Below are 24,449 nucleotides of genomic sequence, written 5' to 3'. Positions count from 1 at the left end.
CGGACAAGAATGGCTGGGAGAGGTCGAGTTGCTTAAATGATGACACGCAGCGCGGATGTAGCAGTCGGCCCGTCGCAAGAACGTCAAAGTAAAACCTTCCCGCTGCTTGATAGCTCTTGACGCGTGGCATAAGCATGATGCGACGACTGGGAAGTCACAGACGTCGAGGACGAACACATTTCACGATTGCGTAGATCAGAGAACGAGTGCGTAGTTCCTGCAGGACCCACAGATTCGCCTAAATGTCCAGACCTAGACCCTTCCAATTACGTTGTGGAACATCACCCATCAATAGCTTGCACTCAGATCGATACCGCCGTGCACCGCCGCCGCTACTCATCGAAGATGCAACAATCAGGGAAACACGACCGCTAAAGCGGCGCATTGCTGGATCTGTAGAAATCTCCGCCGTCAACCCGGGAGAAGTCGACGAAACAGAAGCGGGCCGACGAAAGCTCTCTGTTCAGTCATCAAGCTGTTTCTGCTACAGCCTTGGCGTGTATAGTGTCCCAAGTTGCCAAGGGAACGAGCTGCTTGGATTCAGTGCGTACTAGACACGAGGCGGGACGCGCAGTTGAGAGAAATGACTTGATGCATGACGGCACGATGCTGAGTATATCAAGAGGACACCGGATGATGTGAGAGTATGGCATCCGGCTTCTCCGCAACGACGACAATGCCCAGCTGACTCTGCCATTCCATCCATGAAACAAGTGAACACCCACATGAAATAGATGCCCAAGAAGTCTACCCTGCTGTAGCGGATTGTCGACCTTCGCGTTTATACTAACATGGGCTGCAGCGCAGCTGTTCGGTCTCTTCTTTGTATGAGGTGAACAAATCCATTTTCAGCGATCAGTATCCAGGCCACACTACCTCGTCGCATTCCGGGTGCTTGAAGGCCCCGTTGCTCATCTCGTACTCGTATTCCAGGTCGGGCTGGAACTCCCAGTATAAGCTCTCAGCGTCGCTCGCCATCTTGAATGTATATGCCGCTGCGTCATCGTCGACGTAGACTTTGGGGACGCCATTGGCTGCTGCCGCTTCTATCTTCAACTGGACATCGCAAGAGCGTTCCATGAGGGTATACAAGAACGCGGCTTCATCGACGGTACCTCCTACCGTCTGCATGATGTTAGCCGAGTACGAGGTGTCGCACACTGGGCGATACATACCAATAGTCCGTGATTCCTCAGTACCATACCTTTTCCCCTGGGTCCCAACGCAGCTGCCAGCTTCTTGCCTTCTTCTTCATCAAGGACAACGCCACCAAAGTCCTCATAGACGGCTTGCGCATCGCCGTAGAAGTAGCATACGTCTTGGTTCAGCATCTCCAATGGCTTCGCGAAGGCACTCCACGCTTTGCCTGCCTTCCCATGGCAATGGCATGCCGCGTTGACGTCTGGGCGCGCCTTGTGTATGGCCGAGTGTATAAGGAAGCCAGCTGCGTTCGCAGGCCTGCTCTGATTTCCTCCCACCACCTTGCCATCGTAATCAACAAGGACCATATCTGATGCTTTGAGAAGACCGAAGTGCTTTCCGAGCGGGTTTGTCCAGAAATTGTGTGGGTGCTCTGGATCACGCACCGAGATGTGACCCGACATGCCTTCGGTCAGGCCGTGCCTTGCGAAGACGCGAAAGGCACCCGCCATGTGTGATAGTATCCATGCCCGATGCTTATCGTACGAGGAGAAGAGGGGGATGCCAGGGAGGCAGACGCCCTGCGAGATGGCTTGCAGCGGCGTCAATTCCTTCGTCGCGTCGTCTTTGGATCGTGGGACGAGCTGCTTGGATTGCGCGACGGGCGCTGGCTCGACCTGGATAGCGGAGGGTGCCATGTTGGGATGGGATGGGATCGGTCTAGCTGTGGGTAAGTAGGTTGTGTGAGTTGCAATTGATCAAAGATAGGCTTGAGTCAAAGCTCTTGGATGCGCCGTTGTTATACTTCAGACGACCGCTATCAGGCCGATGTTATCGCCTCAAAGGGCGCGTGAAGTGGAGAAAAGTGGGATGACTGTCCAGTCGAGCTCCAGATACGCGGCGGGGTGCCGCCCTAGTCGCCGGCCAAGTCCCACCTGCGCATCACCGGCCCTTTCTCCACGCTGCTGCCACATCGACGACTATCCAACCACCTCATACACCGAAGAAAATGAAGAGGACTCCTGCAGCCTAGAACATGGAAAGGTTAGGAAGAGAAAGATTCCAGCATTCATGTAGGCGTCTAGATCTTCGAATCACACGATGGTAGTCTTCTTACCTCCTCTCGTAGTCGCCTAGTAGGTAACGCGTTTGGTTCTTCTACTGAACAGGGTGAGCTCTTTGTCCATACTGCCACTTCGGTAACTACCCAACGGCGCATGACCCGGAAGGCATTCGAGGCTCTGCTTGTTAGTATGAGAGAGATTCAAGAGCTTGCTTTGTACCGCAAGTAGCCTAACCATGCTTTATCGCTTCGCTTCCTCTCCCTGGCAATCAAATGTCCGCAGGATTACGAACAAGGATCAGATATCGTCTCGCTTCAGCTCTCGCCTCTCATGCCGGTACCTGAAGTACAGTTGACTGTCTCATATACATGGCAGCGCTGGGACCGATTCCGGATAACATGCCACAATACCTCATCCTTCGACCGGACACTGAACCCATCGAGGTGACCTCAGAACTGAAGCACCTCGTATACCGCAGTTCATTCAGACGTCCTTAGTAATGAAAAGAAGGTAGGTCTGCTTGAAAATGTTGTCTATCTGGGATGTTGTAACGATATGGGGAAGAAGTCGTTTCATAAACACATGCCTAGGCCGAAATAGATTGTCATTCCAGGATTCGGCAGAAAGAGAGGTGTTACTTCGTTCTCTCGCAGCCAAGATATGGGACGCGGAGCATCTCGTCAGTTCATCGAAGCCTCGGTGGCATTACAACCGAGAGGTCCGCCCCACCAAGGCGCAGCCGCAAGGTAGGCTGGCCCAAATGATGATAGCGGGGTGCATGTTCGTCGCGAGAGCATGTAATTATCCCGCCAGACCAACCAACACGGTACTGTGCCTTGCTGTATACGTCCGACATCCCACGTCCTGGAGTAACTTTTACAAGACATACATAACGATTCCCGGCCGACACGATGGCCGAGAGCGCTCGAGATGCGATACTTAAGGAGCGCGGTTCCGCCTTTGTTGACCAGATCACCCAATCTACGTTATTCACTCCCAACATTTGGACATCGCGTATTACTCAGAATGTCTTCAGGCAAGACCGTCACCCTTAGCTCTGGCCACAAGATCCCGTATGCTGTTCCAATCTGTGCTCATGCCGATACATCATTCTAACATCCCTTTAGTCAATTGGGATATGGCACCTGGCAAGCCGCTCCTGGTGAGGTCGGCAATGGCGTCTACGAGGCACTAAAGATCGGATACCGTCATTTGGTAAGTCTCCGAGACCCTGAAGACCCTGGAATCGTTCACTCCATTCTTTGGGCAGGAGTGTTCGGAATTCAATGGCTAATTCAACCAAATATAGGATCTTGCAAAGATGTATGTCAGCGATTACAGCTTATACTCACAATTCCTTTTTCACTCGACTCACTTCGGCCTTGCTCCCACCTGACGTTGAACATTTTTCCGTCAGTGTAATTGGAAGTACAACTGGGATGCCCCTCAGTGGGGATGGAAGCTTGGAAGCTATGGCCATACCCCACTATAATTCATCAGAACACAAGCTGACGAGATGTTCCACCAATCACAGCTACGAAAACCAGAAGGAAGTTGCGCAGGGCATCAAGCGTGCATACAAGGACATTCCAGGTCTCAAGCGTGAGGACATTTTTATCACGGGAAAGCTGTGGAACTCCCAACATGACCCTGCCACTGTAGAGGCAGCTCTCGATGACACTCTCGCCGAACTTGAGCTTGAGTACCTCGACCTGTACCTCATCCATTGGCCTGTCAACTTCGGGCCGGGAAAGAACCCTCACTCGGATCTTTTCCCCATGACTTCTGACCCCAATGAGGTTAACATTGACAACTCCATTCCTAACAGCGAGACCTGGAAGGCCATGAACAAGCTGCCAAAGAGCAAAGTCCGCTCGGTTGGCGTCTCCAACTTCACGTACCAGACTCTGAAGGCTTTGGTTGAGAAGACTGGCCTCGTGCCCGCCGTCAACCAAATCGAGCGTCACCCAATCCTCCCCAGCAAGGAGCTTGTCGCTTACGCCAAGGAGAAGAACATCCACATCACCGCGTACTCCGCCTTCGGAAACAACTTCTTCGATATCCCACTGCTCATCCACCGCCCTGAGATCAAAGCAATTGCGGAGAAGAAGGGCGCCACACCGGCACAGGTCATTCTTGCATGGTCTCAAGTCGGCGGCCACTCTGTGATCCCCAAGTCTGTCACTCCGTCGCGCATTGCTGAGAACTTCAAGGAGATTGAGCTGGATGAGGAGGACATCAAGGCTATCACCAAGTTCTCGGATGAGCACCAGGGAAGGAGAAGGTACAATGTACCCTACACGGCGAACAAGCCTAGATGGAGCATCAACATCTTCGATGAGCCAGAGGAGCAGGAGGCGCCCAACAAGGTCGTCTTGTAGATAAAGTGAGCCTACAGGTAGCCGCAATATTACCAATGTTGACTTGAGCTTCTCGAACTATGACGCATTTGGGGAAGCGTGGGTTGTTGAAAGTGACTAAGTGCGTCAAACCACATCGTATGCTTGCTCGGTGAGCACATAAGCACGATGACGCCGATTCACAAGCAGTCCTTGGGAAAGGAGGCTGAGCAGGCACGCTAGCGGCGAGCTCGTTTCTTCTCGGTTAGATCAAATCACGTATGTGCATCACTCACTCCGCGTCGCGTCTCTTGTTCATTTTACACAGTCGCTTCATGTAGTACTGCAATCTCGAAACCTACCAAACCACTTGACCCGGCGCCGACAAGGCTTCTACATGCCATCATTGATCTGCACTCCGCCAGGTAGGCTTTCTAGCCCTGCTCAGTAAGTTAGCATAGTGCCTTGGGTGTCTAGTATTGCGCTTACAAGTGTCAGACCCGTCAACGTCTTCAGCCACCGTTTGCGGAATACTGCATTTCATTGCATCTTCGTCACTCTGCCTCTCCAACTCGCTACATTGATCGTTACTGCACCGTGCGTCCAGCGCTCGCTGCAGCGCATCGCCCTTCCAACCAAACATATAATCGCCGTGGTTACCATGGCCGGTCCTACAGCCAGTCGTTAGCATGATTACGGTCTTTCGCACGTTCCAACTGGAAGAGGAGGCCTTACGCATCGCCCATACTGATCACAAAAGGCTGCGTCCCCTCCTCGCCCCACAGCTCAGGAGTATTGAACGGGGTCGTGTCAAACATGACCTCATACATGATTTGCGGAAGCGGCACAGGATAGCCCTTTGGACACTTGCCCCTTTGCTGCTCGGGGGTATACGGAAATGTCGCCATGGGCGGGAAATATGGCTCGTACGGGATTTCTGCATATGCGACATGGCTCTGGTGATCCGGCGAGTCGAGGTTGACGCCATCCCAGCATGTAGGGAAAGTGACTTGTGTACGAATACCACCTTCGCACATGCGGTTGGGGAGGAATGTCGTATCTTCTCCTGTACATGGAGCGCCACCAAAGGGCTGTGAGTCCTTGTAAATGCAGCGATGGCAGATGCCGCGGGATTCACCGGTCGCATTACGAAGAATAGGGTTTCCGGCCAGCATACGAAAACCCTAGTGAGAGTTTAGCATTGAAGGGCAGCAAGACAATTCCAAGGGTGGGAGACAAACGGGTTTGAACGCAGTCACGTTGCTGAAGCCATCATATGGAGGGATGTAATACACCGTCATACCGCCTCTCTGGTTCAGCCCAAGATTAGGGAACTGCTGGACACGTTTGTAAGTGCCGTTCTGAGGCGCGCGGTAGTACAACGCTGCAGTCCAGTAGTTGCTACGTTCCGTCAGCTACGACTCTACTACTGCTAAGCACCTTATGATGACCCTCATGGCATACCTGAAGTCTTCGCTGAAAGTACACGTAGTACAAGTACTCTTCTCGACCAGGTTGTACTCCACAGGCTTCATGTCAGCCTGAAAGCTGTTTCCTCCGACAATTTGGTGCGTATGCGGACTTCCAACAACTCCAGGGTTAACCAAGGGGTCTAGTCGCTCGACGGTGAGTTGAGAACATGCGAAGCGCATCATCGCGGCGCCGCGACTGACATTCTGAGCTAGCACTGCACTGGTGAGCGTGGCTGCTACGAGGATCACGTTCTTCATGATGACTGGACGGCGGACCAGGTATCTTTTACAGAGCAGCAAACAGGGCGATCGTTGTTCAGACCAGAGAGATATCTATGGAGGGACGTCTATGGAGGGACGTATACAGTCAGCTATGTGGGGCGCACAAGTGCCGGATCCCAAACAGTTTCGTCCAAGACAACTCCCTTCCAAAGGTTCCAGTACAGTGGATTCTGGGAAGTTGACCCATTCGAGGAAGTGGTGTAAATTGCACTCGCATATTGAGCGACCAGGGTCTGCCCAATCATGCATCTACCGCACAATAACATCACAGGCTTCTGATAGTCCAACTGGTAACCACAGTCAATGTAGCATTCATCTCTTACTGGTACAGAGTAGAATTCTGGTTGACTGCTTTCGGACAAACCGACACTGATTTGGGCTACACTCATGTCGAGCAAGAAAGGATTTTGACAAAACGGCAGGCGAGACATCAGATAAAGATGTCCAAAACGCTCAACTTAATTTTCAGATCCACAAAAGGCTCTTGCCGATAAGGAGTGTCGTCTTTACAAGGTCGAAACCGCTGAACCTCAATCCGTGGGATCGTCGCTCCTTCTTCAACCCAGAGCCACCTGTGATAATCCATAAGCTCCTAGGGCCAAAGGTCGCAAGAGTCCATGTCTGCATTCCAGTCATCAGGAGGATACCAACACGGGTCTTCAATCTCAAAGAAGACTTTTGTCACCTTGTAAAGCATCTTACCATGCTCGTCTTTGCCAGCGGGTATCTTATTCTCGCGGTACTTGGTCGCGCCCGCAGGAACTCCGCGCTTGATAACCTTATCCCATGGTTCATCGTAGACATGTGTCTCTTCAATGTCAAGATCCGGATGTGTCCAATCTGGGTTTTGATAACCTAGATGGCAAGGGTACCGGCCATTGGCATCGACGGTATCCGGCTCATAGTAGATCGGCTCCAGGCACCATTGCCTGCGTCTGGCATCAGGATCTAGAGGGCCCTCAACAAATGTGGCGATGGAGCGTATGCGCAGCCAGTCCCACTTCGGTTTATCCTTTACTAGGCGCCCAAAGCGGAAGGTGACCCCCGCATAGCTAGCGCGATCCTCGATCTCCAAATCCACAGCACCGAAACGCACTTTGATGATCCTGGGTTCATCAGCCCTCTCGGGGATAAGTTTGGAGGACTCAGGTTTGGAGTGGAAACACTCAGATTTGGGGTCCCCATGATTGTGGTACTGGGCGCAGAAATCTTGGAGAATTCCCCCGCCCCGTGTGAACCTATGGACAATTTCGTAAGGCCTGACCATTGGACGAATGATGTAGAACTGCCAGTCTCTCACGAAATCCCTGTTCAGATGACGCTTTTGCTCTTCCACATCGTCTTGTAGGAGATCGACTTTCTCAAACAATGACTCGAGCACTACCCTACGAATCTTATCATTGTCCTTGGTGTGCTCCCAAAGTAGGCTGAGGTCGCCAGGTTTGAAGCTCATGGACTGGATGGTGTTGTCGCAATCTTGCATGGTAACCTTCTCCTCTTCATGCTTGTTGACAAGCTCGATTTCTTGCTTGAAAGACTGGACAACTTCGTCAAGAATCATATCGCTGACCTCCGTAGTCTTCATCATTTGGGAGAGTCGGGATGTCTCGAACAGATCGCTCATCGCGATGGACGGTGTGCCGTTATCACGGTGAATGAAGCCTTTGCCGTTACAGGGTTCCAGGCGGTATGTGCGTCTAGGGAAGCTGTGACGACGACCCTGGAAAACCGAAGTGTACCACCTGTCGAAATTATCGAGGGAGTACTCGAGGAAGTTTTGGTCGTTGATCGGCAGTCGGTCCATGACCTCTTGCGTTGCGAAGCGATTGACGCCACCATTTTGTCCAGGCGGGGATACAACGAGTTGAACAGCCTCGCTGGCGTAGAACAATGGGTCGGTGGTAGGTTCTTTCCTCCGTATCACAGGCGCTTCGCTTGTACCTTGAAGGTTGTGCTTCAGCTCTGCATACAAGGGGACTCGTGGCGAAGTAAACCCCTGTGAGCTCAAAGACTGCCTTATTGGCTGACATGAAACGTTTACGTTCGCCCTCCGGACTGATATCCTCCAGTCCTGCCGCAATCTTATCCCAAGCGACTGGCTGCTGTTGCTATGGCCTACGCAGCTCGTAGGCCTTTTGGCATTCGTAGGGAACTTTTGAATCAATAACCACTTTACTCCAATCTATTGGACATCTCGACTGATCGTAATAGGGTAGCGTTGGCGCTGCGAAACCGTAGTGCCACGGTGAAATCGCTGGGCGAGGTGGTGGGTTGAAGACTGCGTTTATCAGCTGGAAACGCTCATGGGAAGGATGAGGTAGTTTCAGACCGGTCGCTCTAGCGCGTAGTTGTTGTGCAACCACCACAGCGTCATCTTCTTCCTCTACAACATCCCCCTCTTCCTCTGAAGCAGAAAGCTCTTCTTCTGAAGCAGTATCGTCTTCCGCCTCCATGATGTACTCGTCTTCAGCATCTGATACAGCGCTGTTGTAAAGCTTAGTCTTCGCAGCTCTCAATTTGTCGATGGTGCCATCGAGCTTTGTGTAGACGTATCATTCATTGCGACATCCGCTGCGCCATGGGCTGAGATACTACCAAAGCTGACAGCGCGACTCGGGGTGTTCGTAGCAAGCCGTGGAGTTGCATTGCGCTTCACTTGAGTAGTCCTCCGGCGCTTTGCTGGCGTCTTCTGGACGTCTGTCTGCCCATTAGGAAGAAGACTGCTGCTAATAGGGTCTGTCAACGATGGGTCGTTGCGCTGCACCGTATCAGAACCGTTTTCGGCAATCGGGTTCGCTTCTTCGGCGTTGCGCTTCTTGCTGGGTGACTGCGACATTGCTGAAGCGGGATTCATAGGTGCTGTCGATCTGGCTTGAAGTTCAGTGGGAATGGTGGGCATGTTGATGTCAACGTTACTGGAAAACAATGAAGTATTCTCGCAAGTGCGATGCACCATGTGCAAAGCGAGGTGAAATCCAGTGCAGTATAGGGAGAGGGACCCGTCGTTTATATGCGGGAGGGGAATGCCAGTCATCCAGGCCCTAGCGAAGACCACATGGTAGCCGCACTGGCCTCGTCAGTAGGTTTCTGGGGCGGAATTGATGGTAGGAATGTGACAGAAGAGTGAATATGCTTCCGTGGTTGTGGTGAATGCTAAGATTAACATGTGACGGACGATATAGCGCAATATGTGATGACGGACGAGGCGCAACGAGACCAAAGTAATCGATGAAACAGGGCGACGCATAAAGACACGCAAATAGTGCATGTATTCGCTCACATATATCAAGTTTCTAATCCACATTGAACGCGTTCATCGCTGCTCTACTGTAGCATGCCCTCCAAGCTCTCTCCCAAAATCTCCTCCATGCCATTCTTCCACCTCTGGCACTCCCTCTCGACGATCTCATCGTCGTCTTCCATGAGTTCACTGATGAATGGCAGCATCTCAGGAAGCAGACCCAACCACTCTTCTCCTAATCTCGTCGTCAAGCTCTGCTCACACAGGACTGTTGCGAGCCTGGTGTTTCTGTCATCGCTCCTCATGTTCTTCAGCAATATGCTGTTCATTTCGCGATGGTTCTCCATGGATGATGCGGACGCAACAGCGAGTTCGGTGATGGTAGGAATGACGTTGTTGGTGTTGTCTTCCGGAGTAGACGTCGATGCAGATGGTAGGCTGAGCAAGGACAACAGGGGCGGCATAATGGTTCCAAAGTGAGATGGCGCTTGCCAGAAGCCGTCTTGATCGTGCTGGAATGTCTTCTGGAGAGCATCAAGCACAGCCCTGCGTGTGGTAACATCAGAGTCTTCTTTGGCAAGTTCAGTCAGCAGCTTCGCGGCGTGCTCGATGATGTAGCTCGAGTAGCTTGTTACGAGAGACTAGTTGTGTGTTAGCGAAATTTTGATCTAGATTGATAGAACGAGACGTACCTTGAACTTGTCGAAGAAGGCAGCGAGGAACTTATAGAAGGTAACAGCCTGTTGAGGCTTGCTCGACAGTGGGCCTTCCTGATCCACAAGCTGAACGAAGAATGGCCGGAATGTAGCATCGCTGAGCTTCAGTACCATAGCGATGACGGAGTCAGTAAGTGTGCTCTCCAACTGCTCGACCTCTTCCTCATCAACTTCGACCGTCGTAGATCGGACCGTCTCACGTAGTCGGAAAGTCTGCAGAAGCAGACTGAAAAGCGGTTGACTGGCCTTGACAAGCTTAGCCTTGGTCTGAGTGTTGACAGTCGCGCGCAAAAGCTCAAGCTGCTCAAGCGATGCATCGAAGCCTTGAGAGGCGGCGTGTGGCCACGTTGACTTGATAGCAGCGAACACTTCCTGAGCACCGAGATTCTCAGACACACTCTGGAAGAAACTGCTGCGGCTTTCGTCGCAGGACTGTTCCAGATCGGCAGCGGCAGAGCGTTGACACAGTCGAAGAGCAGTATCCAGGTAGTCGCGCGAGAACATGTACCCCAGTCGTTCAACAATGTTCGAAAGCATGGTGAAAACAGCGTTGTGGAGACCAGTCTTCTCCTCTTCAATCGCATGCGACAGATATTCGAATGCTGTTGGCAAGACGGTAGGAAGGAGCGAAATGGCCTCATCCTCGAGAACGTCAACAACCGACGTGAGACAGAGGAGGGAAAGGATGCGGAGGCGATCATCGCTGCTGGATAACGATTGGGGTCCGGAGACGACTTGGGCTACTGATACAACGGCGGATACGTCCTTCTTTCCGAAGCGGTCCACGATGCGATCGATGCAGCTAACAGAGACCATCTTGGCATCCATATCAGATGATTGTGCCAGAAGATCCTGGACACTGGGCAAGAAAGAGATCAGCGCCTCTACGGATTTGCGGTCGTTCTGCTTGGCGGTGCCCGCGCGCAGCTCCACCGACTTGACGGCAGCTACCTGCACGTGAGAGTCTGTGCTCGCGAGGAGTAGCTGTGCCGATTTGATGAGGTCAGTCGTTGGCAGGAGGTCCAGGCAACTGGCGAGAACGCGACTACACCCGGCGTAGGTCTTAGGATTCGTTGCTAGCTTCTTTGACAGTTGGATAGTACTCTCGACGATGTTTGCAAAGATCTTGCGTGGTCGTTCAGGGTTGTCCTTCTTTCTGTACGCTCGAGTAACATGTGCCTTCACCTTATCGTCAAGCGCAAGGTCTGTCAAACACGACAGCATACTCTGGATTGACAGGTCGAACTTGTTATCTTTCGTCTTCTCTTTGAGGCTGAAAAGTGTTTCTGCGACCTGGGGCTTTGGTCCCACGGCATCCGTAAGTAGATCGACATATCCCTTGAAGGTGACGAGGGTGTGAACAGGTTCGAAGTGAAGCAGCAAGTCCGCACAGAACCTTCGTTGCTCTTTGCTGTGGTAGCGATCGGCAAGAAGCGCCACGATAGCCGGAAGCGAATCTTCCGGGCCTAGAGTACGAGCAAGCTCTGTGAATAACTTCATCCTTCTGTGCAGTGGAATGTGTTCAAAGGCAGCAGTAAAACTGAGCAGCAAATCGGATACGCCGGCGATGAAGTCCCTATGTTTAGAGCGAAGAGAGGCGGCCAATTGAGGTACGACGCGAGAGATAGTCTTGTCAACGACCTGAGCGGAATAGTCGTCATGCTGGCGAAGAAGGGTAGATCCGATGAAGGTGAAGATAGGCATGAGGTTATGGAGAATGAGATCAGGAACCCATGACGCAAGATTGGAAATCAGAAGCAGTGCGCTGTTTTGAACCTGTGGGCTGCTGGAGTGTCGAATGCAGTCGATAAGTAGGTCCGCTCGTACTGCCGATTGGTGGTCGGCGGTGTCGGCCTGCTCCTTCAATGTGTTTACGATCGGGCTTAGTGATCCCAGAATAATACTCTGAAGATATACTAGCTCTGACCCAGACTGTTGCTTGAGTGGCTGCAGTTCTGCAAAGATGCCGAAAAGGTTCTTGAACAGCGTTGGGTGCTGTCCAGGATTTGACCCTTCAACCAACTCAAGCACCAACGTGAGCTTTCGGAGCAGTCGCTGAACATCGTCCTGCGATGAAAGCTCGACTCGAGCCATCTCACTCTTGCTTGTCCTTCGCCTTTTCGCTGCGGGCGGTCCTTCAGGCATCGCGGTAGGAGATGGAATGCTTTCCAGGAAGGTAACCAGTATCGCGGAATCGAGGTCGACGTTGCGCAGAATCTCAACGGATCGCTCTCTACGAAGCTTATCGAAAGAGTTGTCACTTTCACTGGTAGATAGGCCGAGCATACACTGAGCCAACGCGTGCCGAGCTTCAGATCTAAAGGATGACCATGAGGTTTGAATGCGATCAAAGGCGGCCATCACTAAGGCTTCACGCTCTGTGTTGAAGGTTCCAGAGATGATGTCCTCTAGCAGTTTCGCACTTATGGCCTCTCTAGACATTGTCGCGGCAATGTGAGCCCGCTCCACTTCATCAAGCGAGAGCCCTTCGCTGTTACAGCCGGTGGTCACGGTGACAGTCGGTAAGGTTGCCCATTCGGTCAACAATGGAAGCACAGAATTTGTACGAACGGTGTCAGAGACCTTTCCACGCATGTTTAGCATTGGCAATAGGCCGAGGCGGACCCTCAATACTGGTGTAATCCTGGCGTGGCTGGCGAAAAATGCAAGGATTGAAGTCCTCGTCTGCATCTTGAACGTATTCTTCGGATGATTCTTCAGCTGTGTCCCTTCCAGGACATCGCGAAGAGCGGGAATGGCGAACTTGGAGTCCATGACGCATTCTTCAAGGATCGGCTGTAGCATTGAGGAAACGAACACGAGGACATCTTCAGGTTTGAGTTCTGCAAGGTTCTTCGACTCTTTTCCGTACAGATCAGACTTGCCCCAAGTTGGTGTTTTCGACTTGGCGGAAGCCTTTCGTGCCAGTGACCCAACGCATGCAGCAGCTGAACGTCGGATAAGTGGCGATGCATCTGCAAGGGCGTGTACGAGGTATGGCAGGATGTTCTGCAAGACATGTGCAGCCTCGAGCTTTTCAAACGATGATGCGGCTGCACGGAGGGCGGCAACGCGAATGGCGACAGGCCGGGCGCTACTCCAGACGCGAGCGAGAAACGAAAGGTAGAGTGGCTGCTTGAGAGCGGATTCTTGGTGCAACGCGTCCGAAACGAGGAATCGCCGTGTCTGCTTTGTCGTTACAGCCTGCTCGAAAACATCGGCCGCTTGCGAGAATTCGGCCTCTGATCCGGGGTCGAAAAAGCTCTTTACAGTAATCTCTGGCAATTGGATGACAGGCTTCTCGGCTGTGTCCTCATCTGCATCAAGCATCTCCTCGTCAGAGTCCTCGTACTGAATATCTTCGATTTCGAAGGTTTGGCTAACGGTAAGCCCCAAAGACTCTAGATTGACGTTGTGCTGCTTTGCTGCTTCCTGTAATGTGATCTGTAGGTCTTTTGATTCAGCCATCTTAGTAGCGACTTGAAGCAATTCTCCGTGCTCTTCGGAGCCCGAGGGGCTGTCGCGGAGGAGTTGGACCAATGCCGATAGCACCATCTGAATGTGCGATGTGCCGAGGAGGCCTGAGGCGATTAGCTCATGGAAAACTCTGCAGTTCTCGTCGGAAGTATCGCTGAGTGCACCAAGAGCACAGCCTAGAACAAGTCGCTGAACCTGGCATTGTTTTGACACTGTCGTCAACTTCTGCACAAGCTGAGGAACCTTGAGTAATCTTCTCGATACTTTGGCTGGAACCTGCGCTTTGGAGCGCTCCATTGCGATGATGGCCAGACAACCAAGGCACGATTGAAGGGAAGCTTCGTCGTATGCTACGATGACAGCCTCCATCAGCCCATCCAAAACCTTGTCTCCGACCTTTGCCTGGCTCACCATCATGATGACAATGGCGTAGCAAGCGAGAACAGTGTCCGCACCGTGCTTGGCTCGCATGCAAGTGTTGAGAACGGGAAGCAGTTCCAGTACTAGTTTCTCAGTTCCCTGAGCTTGGAGATCCTTCCTTCCAGTGCTTGCGTTGCTCACTATGCCATATATAGCTTCGACCGTGATTCCCGACCAGAAAGACAGCATGTGCGAGGCCTGGTGGCCCGCCTCTACCACCTTCGCAACGTATGATTGGTATGCCTTGAAGAATTGTGGGGTGTTGATGGCGGTGTATGCGATGGTTCGCTGCGGTACATTGGTCGGGGACTGGATGTACGGGAAGAGGAATCGGACGGCGTGCGGTGGCTGTGGGGGCAAGATGGAGAGCAGCGCAAGGAACTGTGGTGTGTTGTGATAGGGCAGGTAAGTAAAGACGAGAGTTTCGGTGTTGTACTCGTGGATGCTAGTCTACTGTCAGCCTCTATGCTAGGAGAAGCCATCAAAGGCTTATGAGCATGTCGACCTACCGGAATCTTCGCACCAGCCACTCGAGAGCCTTCTCCGCCGGCTTCAGCAGCAGTCTTGGTCCGACCAGTGTGATGAATGCCTCGAGCACTATGTTCAACTTGGCGTTGTCATCCTTGGTCATCTGGGTGCGGTCCTCGGCCTTGCTCTGCTCGCTGAAGAGATTCTTGGAGAAGCGCAGGAACCGCGAGTCCAATGCGCAAAGGTCCTTGTAGCCGTCATAGCAGATGAGGTAGACGGTTTCGAATGACTGCGATGCGGCGACCTTGGAGTCGAATAGTAGCGATTTGCCATGCGCCGACTTCTGCGCGCGCAGGTCTAGCTGATGGGTGCTCGAAGCCGCGATGGTCGCGAGCTGTTTCTGGAGCGCCGTCGCCATTTTGGGAAGTCTTCGTTATCACGACAGGCTCTAGGGTATGATTCGGGTAATGCGATGAGCCATGAGACGCAGCGGAACAGCGTAGAGTTTGTCGTGGCGGATTGGTTGAAAGCTCGAAGCCGGCGATGCGCATACAAAATTTCGGGAAGCCAAGATTTCACGCTAATGTTTTTACGGTTGGCCGCTCGAGCCAGACACGCTGCCGGACTCCCGAGCACGTGCCATGCGCCTTTCATCTTCCGGAACGTCTTACATCTGAGCTTCCATCCTCGTTGTGTTCGCAGTAAAAGACATACGCCTGCCAGTCCTGTTTCTATAGGGAACATGTCTGACTCCTCAATTCGCAATCAGTCTCTTGACTTGTGACTACACGCGTCGCATATATTCCTGTACTGAAAGCACCAACCACAACTATGATATTTGTCTGAAGCTTGATCTACAAGTAGAAAATTGCTGGAGTCGCGCCTTACGCAATGACGTCGAACATCCCCAAATTTGCGAGCTTCCGGCCAAAGCCCAAGGCCGCCCCAGAGCCACCCAAGGAACCCCAACACCATGAGAAAGCCGAACGATCGCCAAAAGAAAAACGTTCTACCAAGGGGAGGTCACCATCGCCAAATCGACATGTTCGCGGGCACGAGTCAAGCAAAGACAGGCCCTACTTCAGCGACCGACGCGGAGATCCCGAAGTACTGCGGTATGGAACAATGCACCGTTATGACATCCCACCCTACCGTCGCTTCGGTCATGGCTTCATACTAGGACTTTCTGTAAACCAAAAGATCGATAGAGAGTACTCAACGGATCGAAAAATACTAGTGACGCCAGCGACACGAAGGCGGCAAGAGCGACTGCTGACTAGCAAGCGTGCGAACAAGTCGAGTGAGCGCGCGTTGCGGCTGCTGAAGGCCGAGGTCCCCGATGTGGATCACTCTCAGGACTTTCTGTCATTGTCTGCAAACGCAAAGAGGAAGCGCGATGACAGTGAAGATGAAGATGCCGAGATGGAGCCTAGGACAGACTACCGCGGCATCGAAGGGCCAAAGTCAACAGAGCCTGTGGATCCAGACACGCAATATGAGTCGGACCCGGATGTTACAATCGACACTGAAGTCACGTGCAAGAACTCGCAGCTCGCGCGGCAGACGAAACAGCATCCTGGAGATCTCCAAAGCTGGCTGGACTTGATCAAACACCAAGAAGCCATGCTAAAGCTCGAAAGGCCATCTGCTGAGCTGACTGCATCTGACAGAGCACATCTTGCTGATATACGTATCTCCACATATGAGGAGGCTTTGAAAAAGATCGGCGGGGATCAAGACAGCAAGCTGAAACTGTACAAAGGACTGCTGGAAGAAGCAGGAAGGGCCTGGGATGGCGCCAGACTGACCAGCAAATGGAATGACGTGCTTGCGAAGCATCCGCAGAGCGTGGAGCTATGGATGAAGTATCTTGACTTTGTGCAGTCACGCTTCACCAGTTTCAAGTTTGAGGAGTGTCGGGCGACCTTCTTCAAATGCATCGAGTCTCTTCGTACAACCAAAAGCGAAGTGTCTGTGGAACAAACCTTGCATATACTACTGCGTTTGACATCTATGACACACGATGCAGGATACCAGGAACTCGCTCTCGCCGTGTGGCAAGCTGTACTCGAACATCATTTGCTACAACCAGAAGTAGACACAGACCTTCAGGCTTTCAAGCAGTTCTGGGAAAGCGAAGTGTCTCGCATCGGTGAGCCTGGGGCAAAGGGATGGAAGCATAGCAACACAGATGATGCGCCGCCCCCAGGTCCTCCGTCTCCGCACGAGAAAGAAGCATCAGATGCTGTTTTCGAAGATTTTCGAAGGCGCGAAGTGGAGGCTACGTCGGTGTTACGACTCCCTGGTCGCACGTCAGACGATGTAGCAGAGGATGATGCATTTCACACAATCTTCTTCTCTGATGTCGAGCCATACCTGGCTATCATCTCGCCTGACACACCAGCAATACTGATCATTGAAGCTTTCTTGTGTTTCTGCGGCCTGCCGACTTTACCACATCGCACACCACAACAACGTACCTGGTGGTCTGATCTGTTCTTGCAGCGCTATTGGCACTCTACTTCTCCGGACACCGACGATTCTACGCAACTCACAAAAACCATCAAACGCTTCTCGAACTATTCAGCAAAACACTCCCAGATGACCACGGAGCTCCTATTCGAGCAAAGCTTCTCACTAGATGGCATCAGACTTGACGCGGACTTCATCAGGCGCTTGCTCAAGCTCCTAGCTTCAGACATTTCCAGCGATGATATTATAGGAGAGTATCTGCTAGCTTTCGAATCGAAACACTTCCCAGTGGAAGTGTTCAAGTCCGCGAAGCGATTACTCAAAGCGCGTCCGTCAAGCTTGCGCTTGTATAACGCCTATGGAATAGTCGAATCGCGTCTAGGTAACTCTGTCAAAGCAGATCAAGTGTTTGGAATGGCGCTGTCTATGCAGAAAGGAGACAGTGTGCTCTCATTACCTTGGAGTTTGGAACTTTTCAGTAACTGGGTATGGGAAGCACTCAGACGGGGAGAACACAGCGAAGCCTTATGGCGGCTCGTCTCACCAAAGGGTAGCCTTCCAGCCGGCGCAGCCAAAGACTCACACCCCGACAACACTCTTCTTGAGACAGCACATCTAACCCTCAGCCAAAAAAGCGAACACGCCCTACTCCATCACGACTACACGACAGCAATAACAAGCACCTCCCTCCTCGCCCTCCTAACCTACCTCACCCACAACAACTCCGCATCACAAGCCCTCGAACTCCACGCCAATCTCACCTCATGGTTCACATCGCACCATCTCTCCACCTCCGCCGTCGCAGAACTCCACGTCCAATCCATCGCCAACCTCCTCACCCACCACACCGCCCACGCCCCCATCGTCAAACCCTCTCTCACCCGCTCCACTCTTGAGCCGCTCATATCCCGCTTCCCAACTAACACGATTCTCCTCGCGCTCTATGCCGCAAACGAAGCCCGCTTCTCTGTCGACGACCGCGTACGAGGTATCATGCACCAGAACGCCTTGCAGAACCCCGAAGAAAGGAGTATACCAGGCTGGGCCTTTGCCATACACTACGAAACCCTCAAGGGAGAAATTGCAGGTTCGACCACGCATTCCATCCGTGCATTGTACAAGCGCGCCACGGAGTCCACGACTGGATCTCGGTGTCCAGCACTGTGGAAAGCGTACGTGGAGTTTGAAATGCGGTGTCTACGTGAGGAGTCGGCGAGACAACGAGCGAATAAGAGACCGCGTAGGGATGGCAAGAAGAGTAGATGGGAGGTGCGGGTTGAGGAGGCGGAGCAACGGGTTAGAGACACGTTTTACGCTGGATTGAGGAATTTGCCGTGGTGTAAGGAGTATATTATGCTCGCTTTTACGGAAGCAAGAGATGTGTTTGGTGAGGAGGATAAGGGAAGGTTGTATAGGGTCATGATGGAGAAGGAGTTGAGGCTTTATGTTGAGTTGGATGCCGAGGATGTATAGATGAAGTGAAGGGTGCAGTAGATTGGATAGTCAGACGTGTTAGCGTAAGCATGAGCGAAGAAGCTGATAATGGCCATCTTGTACGGGGAGGCTTTTTTGAACAAAATATATAACCATGTACATTAATCGCCCGTATCTATCCTACTAGCGAGTTTGACATCCCAGATCAAATGAAAGTCTAGAAAATGTCTTCCGTACCGGCATCTTGCCATGTCGTCTCTCCTTTGGCAACACTGTCTCGCACCTTCCAGTACTCATGGTTAAACACCCAGTACTCCTCGCCAGTAGTCTCACACTTGCCCTTGTGGAACCACCTGGGCACGAACTCTTTGCCTTCAGCCTCTCTCTGTCTGCGAGTCGCTCTCTGCTTCTCTTCGACCCTGTTCTTTTCCACGGCCGCAAAGTCGTACTCACCGTCCTCCATGGCGCGCTGATCGGGACGAAGGCGCGTGTCCGTTGGAGCGACGACAGGGCGGAGCTTGTCGGGAATGTCGTTGAGGGTTACCACGAAGGGAGTAAGGTTGAAAGGTATGCCCGTTGGACGCTCGTGAGCTTGCCACACCAGGAAGGCCTTGTTGTCGTCGTGCTTTGAACTCTTCCCACTCTTCTCAACGTCTGCATCTTCGAAGCCTGGCGTAAAGCGCGCGTAGATCTTGTCGTTCCATCGCCCGCCGATACTCCAGCGGACTCGGTTCTCTTTATCGAAAACTTTACCCACTACTTGATAAGCTGACGAAGCCTTCCAACCACGAGGCTTGAACTCGATAAGACACTTTTCGCCCGTCGTCCAGTTGGTGATTTCCATGGTACCATAGTTGTCGACAACGGGGTTACCGGTTATAATGCCAATTACAGAGGACGTAACCTTCTTCCAGGTGTAGAGCTCCTCTTTGCCACCGTTGACAGTAGGGCGGAGACGCAGGAACCAAGTTCCGAGCGGGTTAATATCGAAGGATTTGCCATAGAATTTCGACTTTACTGCAGATTCACCCTGGGCATTGTTAGAAACTGCATAGAGCATACACTTCCAGCACTTACGTAGTAATCCCACTTCTTGGATTCTGCAAAGGCGGCACCAATCGGCGGGTGGTGACTGACTTGCTCGATGAAGAAACGGTAGCCCTTGTCTGGTCGGGCATACTCGTAGGTCTCGGCGAGAAGTGGATTGAAAGGTTTGGCGACACGTCCAATAGTCGAAGCATACTCTGACGCAGCAAAGGCAGCCACGTAAAGTAGTCGCTCGGTAGAGTCGTCGCGTTCAGCAGCGGTGTCGAGAAGATCCGTGTACTCCATGTCTTCAGCGACACGTTGAAGCAGTGAGGTGGGCTCGTTGAAAGAGACAGGTAGTGTCATCTTGGTCATGTCTTTGCCAATCATGGACTTGAGGATACCCTGAGCGATGTCAGCATCTGCACAACTAGTTGTGCCATCAAACTCACCCATAGTGATATCTTAGGCCTGTCGTCGGCATCCATTGCGAGCCTCTTCCGCGGACCGTCTTCGTAGCCTGCCCACGCTGTGGCAATCTCCATGTGCTTCCTCTCAAACGGATCGTCTGATGAGGCCGGAACGTCCACTTGTGTGGGCTCCTTGGGAGCAGCCGCAGGCATTTCAACAACCTCGACCTCTCCAGCACCGACAGCATCGAAGAACTCCTCGTCATCTTCCGAGTCAGAGTCTGAGATATCGGCAGCAATGTCTGCAAATGTAGCCTTCCTCCTGACCTTTTGGCTCTTAGCAGGAAGTCCCACGTGTGATGTCATATCCTTCTGTTGCTGGGCATCTTCTGGCGCGTCAGCGAAGTCGTCCTCGTCGTCCTTGGCATCCAGCTTGGAGCCAGTCGTCTCGTAATCTTCCAAGGCTTCCCGCAAAGCTTTCTTCTGCTTCCGTCGCTTTTCCTCAGACTCGCCTATCCGGTTCTCGAGCTCCTCCTGCTCTTTTGCCACCTTGGCCATACTCTCCTCCCACATACGCCTCACATTGGCCTCGCGGTCTAGACGGTACTGCCAATAGGCATCACGATCCCTGGATATGCGAAGCAGATCGCCAATTAGCCCCTTCAGGTTTCCGATAGCAGATTCGTACGAAGCAAATGCCTGCAGCATCATCGGGTCAGAAATCTTCAGGTCGGGTGTACGACTCCTCTCTGTCTGAAGGGCCGACGACACAGATGTCAGAAGATCAAGTTGTAGCTTGGCCGATTGCGCTGTGATGTTGAACGCATCCTTGCTTTGGGGTTTCATCTCATGGCTGCTCGTATCGTCGCCGTAGTCGTCTTCGTCTTCATCGTCGCCAGCTATGGTAGCGGTACCCATGTGGCTGACCATTCTATCCAGACCCTGGCCGTTCATGCTAGGCTCGTAGGCACTTCCAGGGTCCTCTGTCACGCTGACCGCAGTCCGTGAGGATGTGTTGTCCAGACTCGGGTGAGGGACGCCGAGAGTGGATGCTAGACGTGTTAGTATATCATGCATCGCAGGAAGTTGGTGACACTTACCAGCAGTCAAGTTTCGCGAACTTGGTGCCATCTTGGAGCTGCCGATACTGGACGTGTCGCCTTCGCCCTTGATCTGCTCAATCTTGGCTTGCTTCAACATCTCCTGATCTTGGTTCGCCCGCTTCTCCTCTTCTCGGGCTTCATCTTTGGCCCACTGGATTGAGTTGTTCAGAGCCCAGTACCATCGCTTAGCCTCGACCTGGTGGTTTGCCTTGAGGTGGTATTTGACTGATGACTTGCCCTGGATTTCAAATCGCTGCTTGTCTTGGGGATCCATGTACAGTTTCGCTATGCGCATGTTGATGGCTCCACGGCATGCGGACCCAATATCGTCCTGGTGCTTGTAGTAGCTGAGAACGCCGTCCTCAAGCACGAACCATCTCAACTTGTATCCGGTTGTGTAGTTGGTCCATTTCTTGAGGTAGCCCTTCATCTCACGCGACTCTCTTGCGCCCATTCCGCTCTCTGTCGCAGTTTGGCCCGGGGGACCACCTGCAAGTATGGTCTTCTCTTGAATACCCCTCTGGGCTGCTGCGGCGGCGGGTGATCGCTTCAGGATGGCGCGCGTGCGGTCGTCTTTGGTGTAGTCTTGAGGAAGCTTGCCTTTGCGGTCACGACGGAAAGGGTCAGCTCCGTTGAGCAGCAGAAGCTGGGCCAGCTTGATGTCCTTCTTCTTGGCTGCCTCGTGTAGGAGGGTACCGCCCGCATCCACTACGACCGGGTCAGTCGCCAGCTCTCCGCCGTTAACGTCCAACGTGCTCCTTATCCTAGCATCTTGTAGTATCTTCTCTAGTGAGTCCATATCCCCAGCGGAAACCATATGCTGTATCTTTTTTACGTTGGTGTCGATGAAGATGGATCGCGAGAGCTGTAGCTGCTGGAAAATGTCCGGTGTGCGGGCGAGATCCAAGGGCGTCTGGCCGTTGTAGTTGGTGACCGAGTCGTTGATACCGGGCTGGTCGAGCAGCATTCGGACGACGGGAGCGCGGCCCAACGTGGCTGCCAGGTGGAGCGGGGTGTTGCCATCGCGGTCGCGGCCATTGATATCGATGGGCGAGTCTGGTGTGGCTGTCGCGTTGGACAGGACGAACTCTATGACGGGCACCTCGGCGCACTGTATGGCTAGGTGCAGGATAGAGGTTCCTTCAGTGCGCGCGCTGGGCAGTTGCAGCGACGACCTACCCTCTTCGCCCTCTGTTGGCCCTGCCTGGTCCCTGATAGCCCTCGATATGGCTGCGGTGTCGCCATTGCGAAGCGACTCGAATACCCTGAACAGCTTCACCGACTGCTCTATGGAAGTTGACTTGCCCGTGGGCGAGCTGGGCGCTTGCTGGACGCTGGGCGAGGCGGGACTCAGGCTGTCCTGCCCGGCACCCGTATTGGACATGCTGGTCGAGAGGTGTGGATTCTGCTTCTTGGACAGACTGCGACTATGTCCTGATGTTGTCGGTCGAGGTTGCGCGGGCTGCGAGTTGGCCGAGACAGCTGTGCTGGGCGGAGAAGTGTCGCTGCTGTCTGTGGTAGCGGCAGCTCCGTCGGGCTTGGAAGTGACACGCGACAGGAGGTTCTTAACGCTCGACGACTTGGAGCGCTTGTGCCTGTAATACGCTGTCAGAGGTGCTTCTGGGCTATCTCCATGTCCCCCGCCATGACGCCAGCGGGCTTGGAGCACCTACCCTTCCATGCTTGTGTGATGATTGGCCGACGGGCCAAGGATATGCGGGCCTGTAGGGGACGGGCAGAGGGATGAGGGGTTCGGTTCGATCAGTGTCAGCACCAAATTCAACGTCACATAGATTGTGTGCGGTCGTTGCGACTTTGTAGGATTTCACCACTGACGCGGCGGGGCTTTGTGACAGCTTTGGGGGCTTCCGTCAGGGGCGCGCCATCCAGGCGGCCGCTGCTTCAGCGAATCACGACTATTGCTCCGCTAGGCTGGGCTACCGAGCGACTTATCCCAACATCCTGCTCGGGCATATGTCATGGCGGGTTCGACTAGTGAATGCATGCATTGGGCGAACTCCATCTTTGTAGAGCTAAGCTTTGACTCTGCCTAGGTACAACACTACATCCTGACTGACACGTGCATTGACAAATGTTTATAATGTACATTGTCTACATAGCATCGTCACATGCTTAAGCTGAGTCGCCGCCCACAAGGATGATGGCACTACCAAGCTGCCTCCGTAGATCTTCCTTCTGCACATCGTGCGTATCCTCCACCTCCCCCCACTGCTTCGTCTGCCACGTAACCTCCAGACTCGACGCCTCGGTGGCTTCCTTGATGCCGAAGCGTGGCGCGTCCGTCACCTTTCGCGATTGCGCAAATGCTTCGCCCCATTCGTGGATCAATCGCACGCTGACTAGCAGACTCTTGGACGCCAGCACTGCGCGCTCGAGTCCCGCCAGTTCGTAGGCTGGAAGACCTGCACACCAACCCCGGATCACTTGCTTTGTCATCTCTGGCTGCTCAGTTGGGATGATGGTCTCGGGGTCGAGCGTGGGCTTGATCTCTACACCAGGCCACACGTGTGTCTGGAGGTAGGCGATGATGCCTGTGGCCACTTCTTCCTGAAGCTCGCGCAGTGTCTTTCCGTTCTGGAGCGTCTCGTTCATAACCTTTGCGGGCGCCCAGCAGAGCAGTGTATCTGTGTCCAGCACGCGCATGAAATAGCTGAGGATGTCATTCCTGATGTTTTCCCTCCCCTCTCTGTCCGCCGCCTCGATATCGATTGCACGCGCGGCGAGTGAGGTCATGGGGATGTAGTCGTTCTTGAGGGCCTGCTGCGCGCTCATGAGGAGATCCCACTCGAGGGCAATGGCGGTCGCCAGCTGCGGCTTCGATGCGGGCACGGTGAGGATCTGCTTGTTGGGCATTCGCACAGGTCGGTGGTCGAGAAAGACCTGAAGGCCGCCCTCGTCCTCCTTGATCGAGACGTCTTTCCAGAAGCGCTTGGCCAGCATGTTCTTGGGCTTGTTGGTGGGGGCGTAGACATCGCGCATCTCGCGCGCCTGCTTCATCATGTCGGCCTGCCGCCTCTTTCTTGCAACCCGTTCAGATGCATCTGATGGCTGTGGCTCGGGCGTTGCAGGCGGTGGTCCGGGTACTGTCAGACGTTAATTGCTGAGCCATCTTGGCTACGTCGTGTCTCGTACCCGATGGATGAGGCAGCGGCGTGGCCCCCCGCGCGGCTGATGTGTGCAAACATTGGTAGAGGGGTCTGTAGGCTCTCTTGGGCGCCGACAGCCGTATGCTGGCGAGGGCTGGGCGAATTGACTCCATAACGGTGCTGGGCGAGGGTGCAGATGGCTTGGACGCTGCTCCCAGCCTAGGTGGGACCGCCGCGGCGACTTTTTCCCAGCGACGCGCTCGGACATCCATGGCACG

General features: G+C 53.3%; 8 protein-coding genes across 8 annotated transcripts; 2 read left to right on the top strand and 6 right to left on the bottom strand.

The window, feature by feature from the left end:
- Positions 1-704: 704 nt before the first annotated feature.
- On the bottom strand, positions 705-2,015 carry BKA58DRAFT_151103 (class II aldolase/adducin domain-containing protein). The gene is made up of 2 exons (XM_046164785.1): positions 1,176-2,015; positions 705-1,125 (listed from the first exon to the last, which is right to left on the bottom strand). Exons 1-2 carry the CDS (start codon positions 1,836-1,838, stop codon positions 856-858), a joined length of 933 nt encoding a protein of 310 aa, XP_046026297.1. The 5' UTR covers positions 1,839-2,015; the 3' UTR covers positions 705-855.
- Positions 2,016-3,230: 1,215 nt separating this feature from the next.
- Positions 3,231-4,585, top strand: BKA58DRAFT_314102 (NADP-dependent oxidoreductase domain-containing protein; the record flags this gene model as incomplete). Its single annotated transcript, XM_046167455.1, has 3 exons — positions 3,231-3,277; positions 3,332-3,419; positions 3,713-4,585. 3 exons carry the CDS (start codon positions 3,231-3,233, stop codon positions 4,583-4,585), a joined length of 1,008 nt encoding a protein of 335 aa, XP_046026296.1.
- A 351-nt stretch (positions 4,586-4,936) lies between these two features.
- On the bottom strand, positions 4,937-6,273 carry BKA58DRAFT_410710 (uncharacterized protein; the record flags this gene model as incomplete). The annotated part of the gene is made up of 6 exons (XM_046172241.1): positions 4,937-4,983; positions 5,033-5,259; positions 5,327-5,416; positions 5,474-5,727; positions 5,785-5,944; positions 6,008-6,273. The coding sequence occupies 6 exons, from the start codon at positions 6,271-6,273 to the stop codon at positions 4,937-4,939; spliced, it is 1,044 nt and encodes a 347-aa protein (XP_046026295.1).
- Positions 6,274-6,889: 616 nt separating this feature from the next.
- On the bottom strand, positions 6,890-9,196 carry BKA58DRAFT_456295 (uncharacterized protein; the record flags this gene model as incomplete). The annotated part of the gene is made up of 3 exons (XM_046174593.1): positions 6,890-8,352; positions 8,417-8,834; positions 8,903-9,196. The coding sequence occupies 3 exons, from the start codon at positions 9,194-9,196 to the stop codon at positions 6,890-6,892; spliced, it is 2,175 nt and encodes a 724-aa protein (XP_046026294.1).
- A 344-nt stretch (positions 9,197-9,540) lies between these two features.
- Positions 9,541-15,135, bottom strand: BKA58DRAFT_336907 (uncharacterized protein). The gene is made up of 3 exons (XM_046168266.1): positions 14,661-15,135; positions 10,231-14,596; positions 9,541-10,179 (listed from the first exon to the last, which is right to left on the bottom strand). Exons 1-3 carry the CDS (start codon positions 15,035-15,037, stop codon positions 9,622-9,624), a joined length of 5,301 nt encoding a protein of 1,766 aa, XP_046026293.1. The 5' UTR covers positions 15,038-15,135; the 3' UTR covers positions 9,541-9,621.
- A 167-nt stretch (positions 15,136-15,302) lies between these two features.
- Positions 15,303-18,709, top strand: BKA58DRAFT_151049 (NRDE-2, necessary for RNA interference-domain-containing protein). Its single transcript, XM_046164784.1, has one exon. The coding sequence runs from the start codon at positions 15,511-15,513 to the stop codon at positions 18,562-18,564; it is 3,054 nt and encodes a 1,017-aa protein (XP_046026292.1). The 5' UTR covers positions 15,303-15,510; the 3' UTR covers positions 18,565-18,709.
- Positions 18,654-22,925, bottom strand: BKA58DRAFT_151045 (Oxysterol-binding protein-domain-containing protein). Its single transcript, XM_046164783.1, has 5 exons — positions 22,738-22,925; positions 21,062-22,659; positions 20,004-21,013; positions 19,603-19,956; positions 18,654-19,555 (listed from the first exon to the last, which is right to left on the bottom strand). The coding sequence occupies exons 1-5, from the start codon at positions 22,743-22,745 to the stop codon at positions 18,743-18,745; spliced, it is 3,783 nt and encodes a 1,260-aa protein (XP_046026291.1). The 5' UTR covers positions 22,746-22,925; the 3' UTR covers positions 18,654-18,742.
- Positions 22,926-22,978: 53 nt separating this feature from the next.
- BKA58DRAFT_382584 (F1-ATP synthase assembly protein) lies at positions 22,979-24,445 on the bottom strand (the record flags this gene model as incomplete). Its single annotated transcript, XM_046170114.1, has 2 exons — positions 22,979-24,168; positions 24,218-24,445. Coding segments are annotated over 2 exons (1,199 nt in total), but the record flags the coding sequence as incomplete, so codon positions are not given.
- Positions 24,446-24,449: the final 4 nt, after the last annotated feature.

Source organism: Alternaria rosae (genome assembly GCF_020736505.1).
Source record: "Alternaria rosae strain MPI-PUGE-AT-0040 chromosome Unknown BKA58scaffold_4, whole genome shotgun sequence".
Lineage (NCBI taxonomy): Eukaryota > Fungi > Ascomycota > Dothideomycetes > Pleosporales > Pleosporaceae > Alternaria > Alternaria rosae.
This window is presented reverse-complemented; position numbering and strand designations above follow the sequence as displayed.

What these genes read in the sequence shown, in the direction of transcription:
- BKA58DRAFT_151103 (XM_046164785.1), bottom strand. Translation starts at nt 1,838, where the DNA reads ATGGCACCCTCCGCTATCCAGGTCGAGCCAGCGCCCGTCGCGCAATCC. An exon ending in TGAGGAATCACGGACTATTG is followed by an intron (nt 1,126 to 1,175) that starts GTATGTATCGCC and finishes AACATCATGCAG; the next exon opens with ACGGTAGGAGGTACCGTCGA.
- BKA58DRAFT_336907 (XM_046168266.1), bottom strand. Translation starts at nt 15,037, where the DNA reads ATGGCGACGGCGCTCCAGAAACAGCTCGCGACCATCGCGGCTTCGAGC. An exon ending in TGGCTGGTGCGAAGATTCCG is followed by an intron (nt 14,597 to 14,660) that starts GTAGGTCGACAT and finishes ACAGTAGACTAG; the next exon opens with CATCCACGAGTACAACACCG. An exon ending in CCTTCTTCGACAAGTTCAAG is followed by an intron (nt 10,180 to 10,230) that starts GTACGTCTCGTT and finishes ACACACAACTAG; the next exon opens with TCTCTCGTAACAAGCTACTC.
- BKA58DRAFT_151049 (XM_046164784.1), top strand. Translation starts at nt 15,511, where the DNA reads ATGACGTCGAACATCCCCAAATTTGCGAGCTTCCGGCCAAAGCCCAAG.
- BKA58DRAFT_151045 (XM_046164783.1), bottom strand. An exon ending in TTCGCGAAACTTGACTGCTG is followed by an intron (nt 21,014 to 21,061) that starts GTAAGTGTCACC and finishes TAACACGTCTAG; the next exon opens with CATCCACTCTCGGCGTCCCT. An exon ending in GGCCTAAGATATCACTATGG is followed by an intron (nt 19,957 to 20,003) that starts GTGAGTTTGATG and finishes GACATCGCTCAG; the next exon opens with GGTATCCTCAAGTCCATGAT.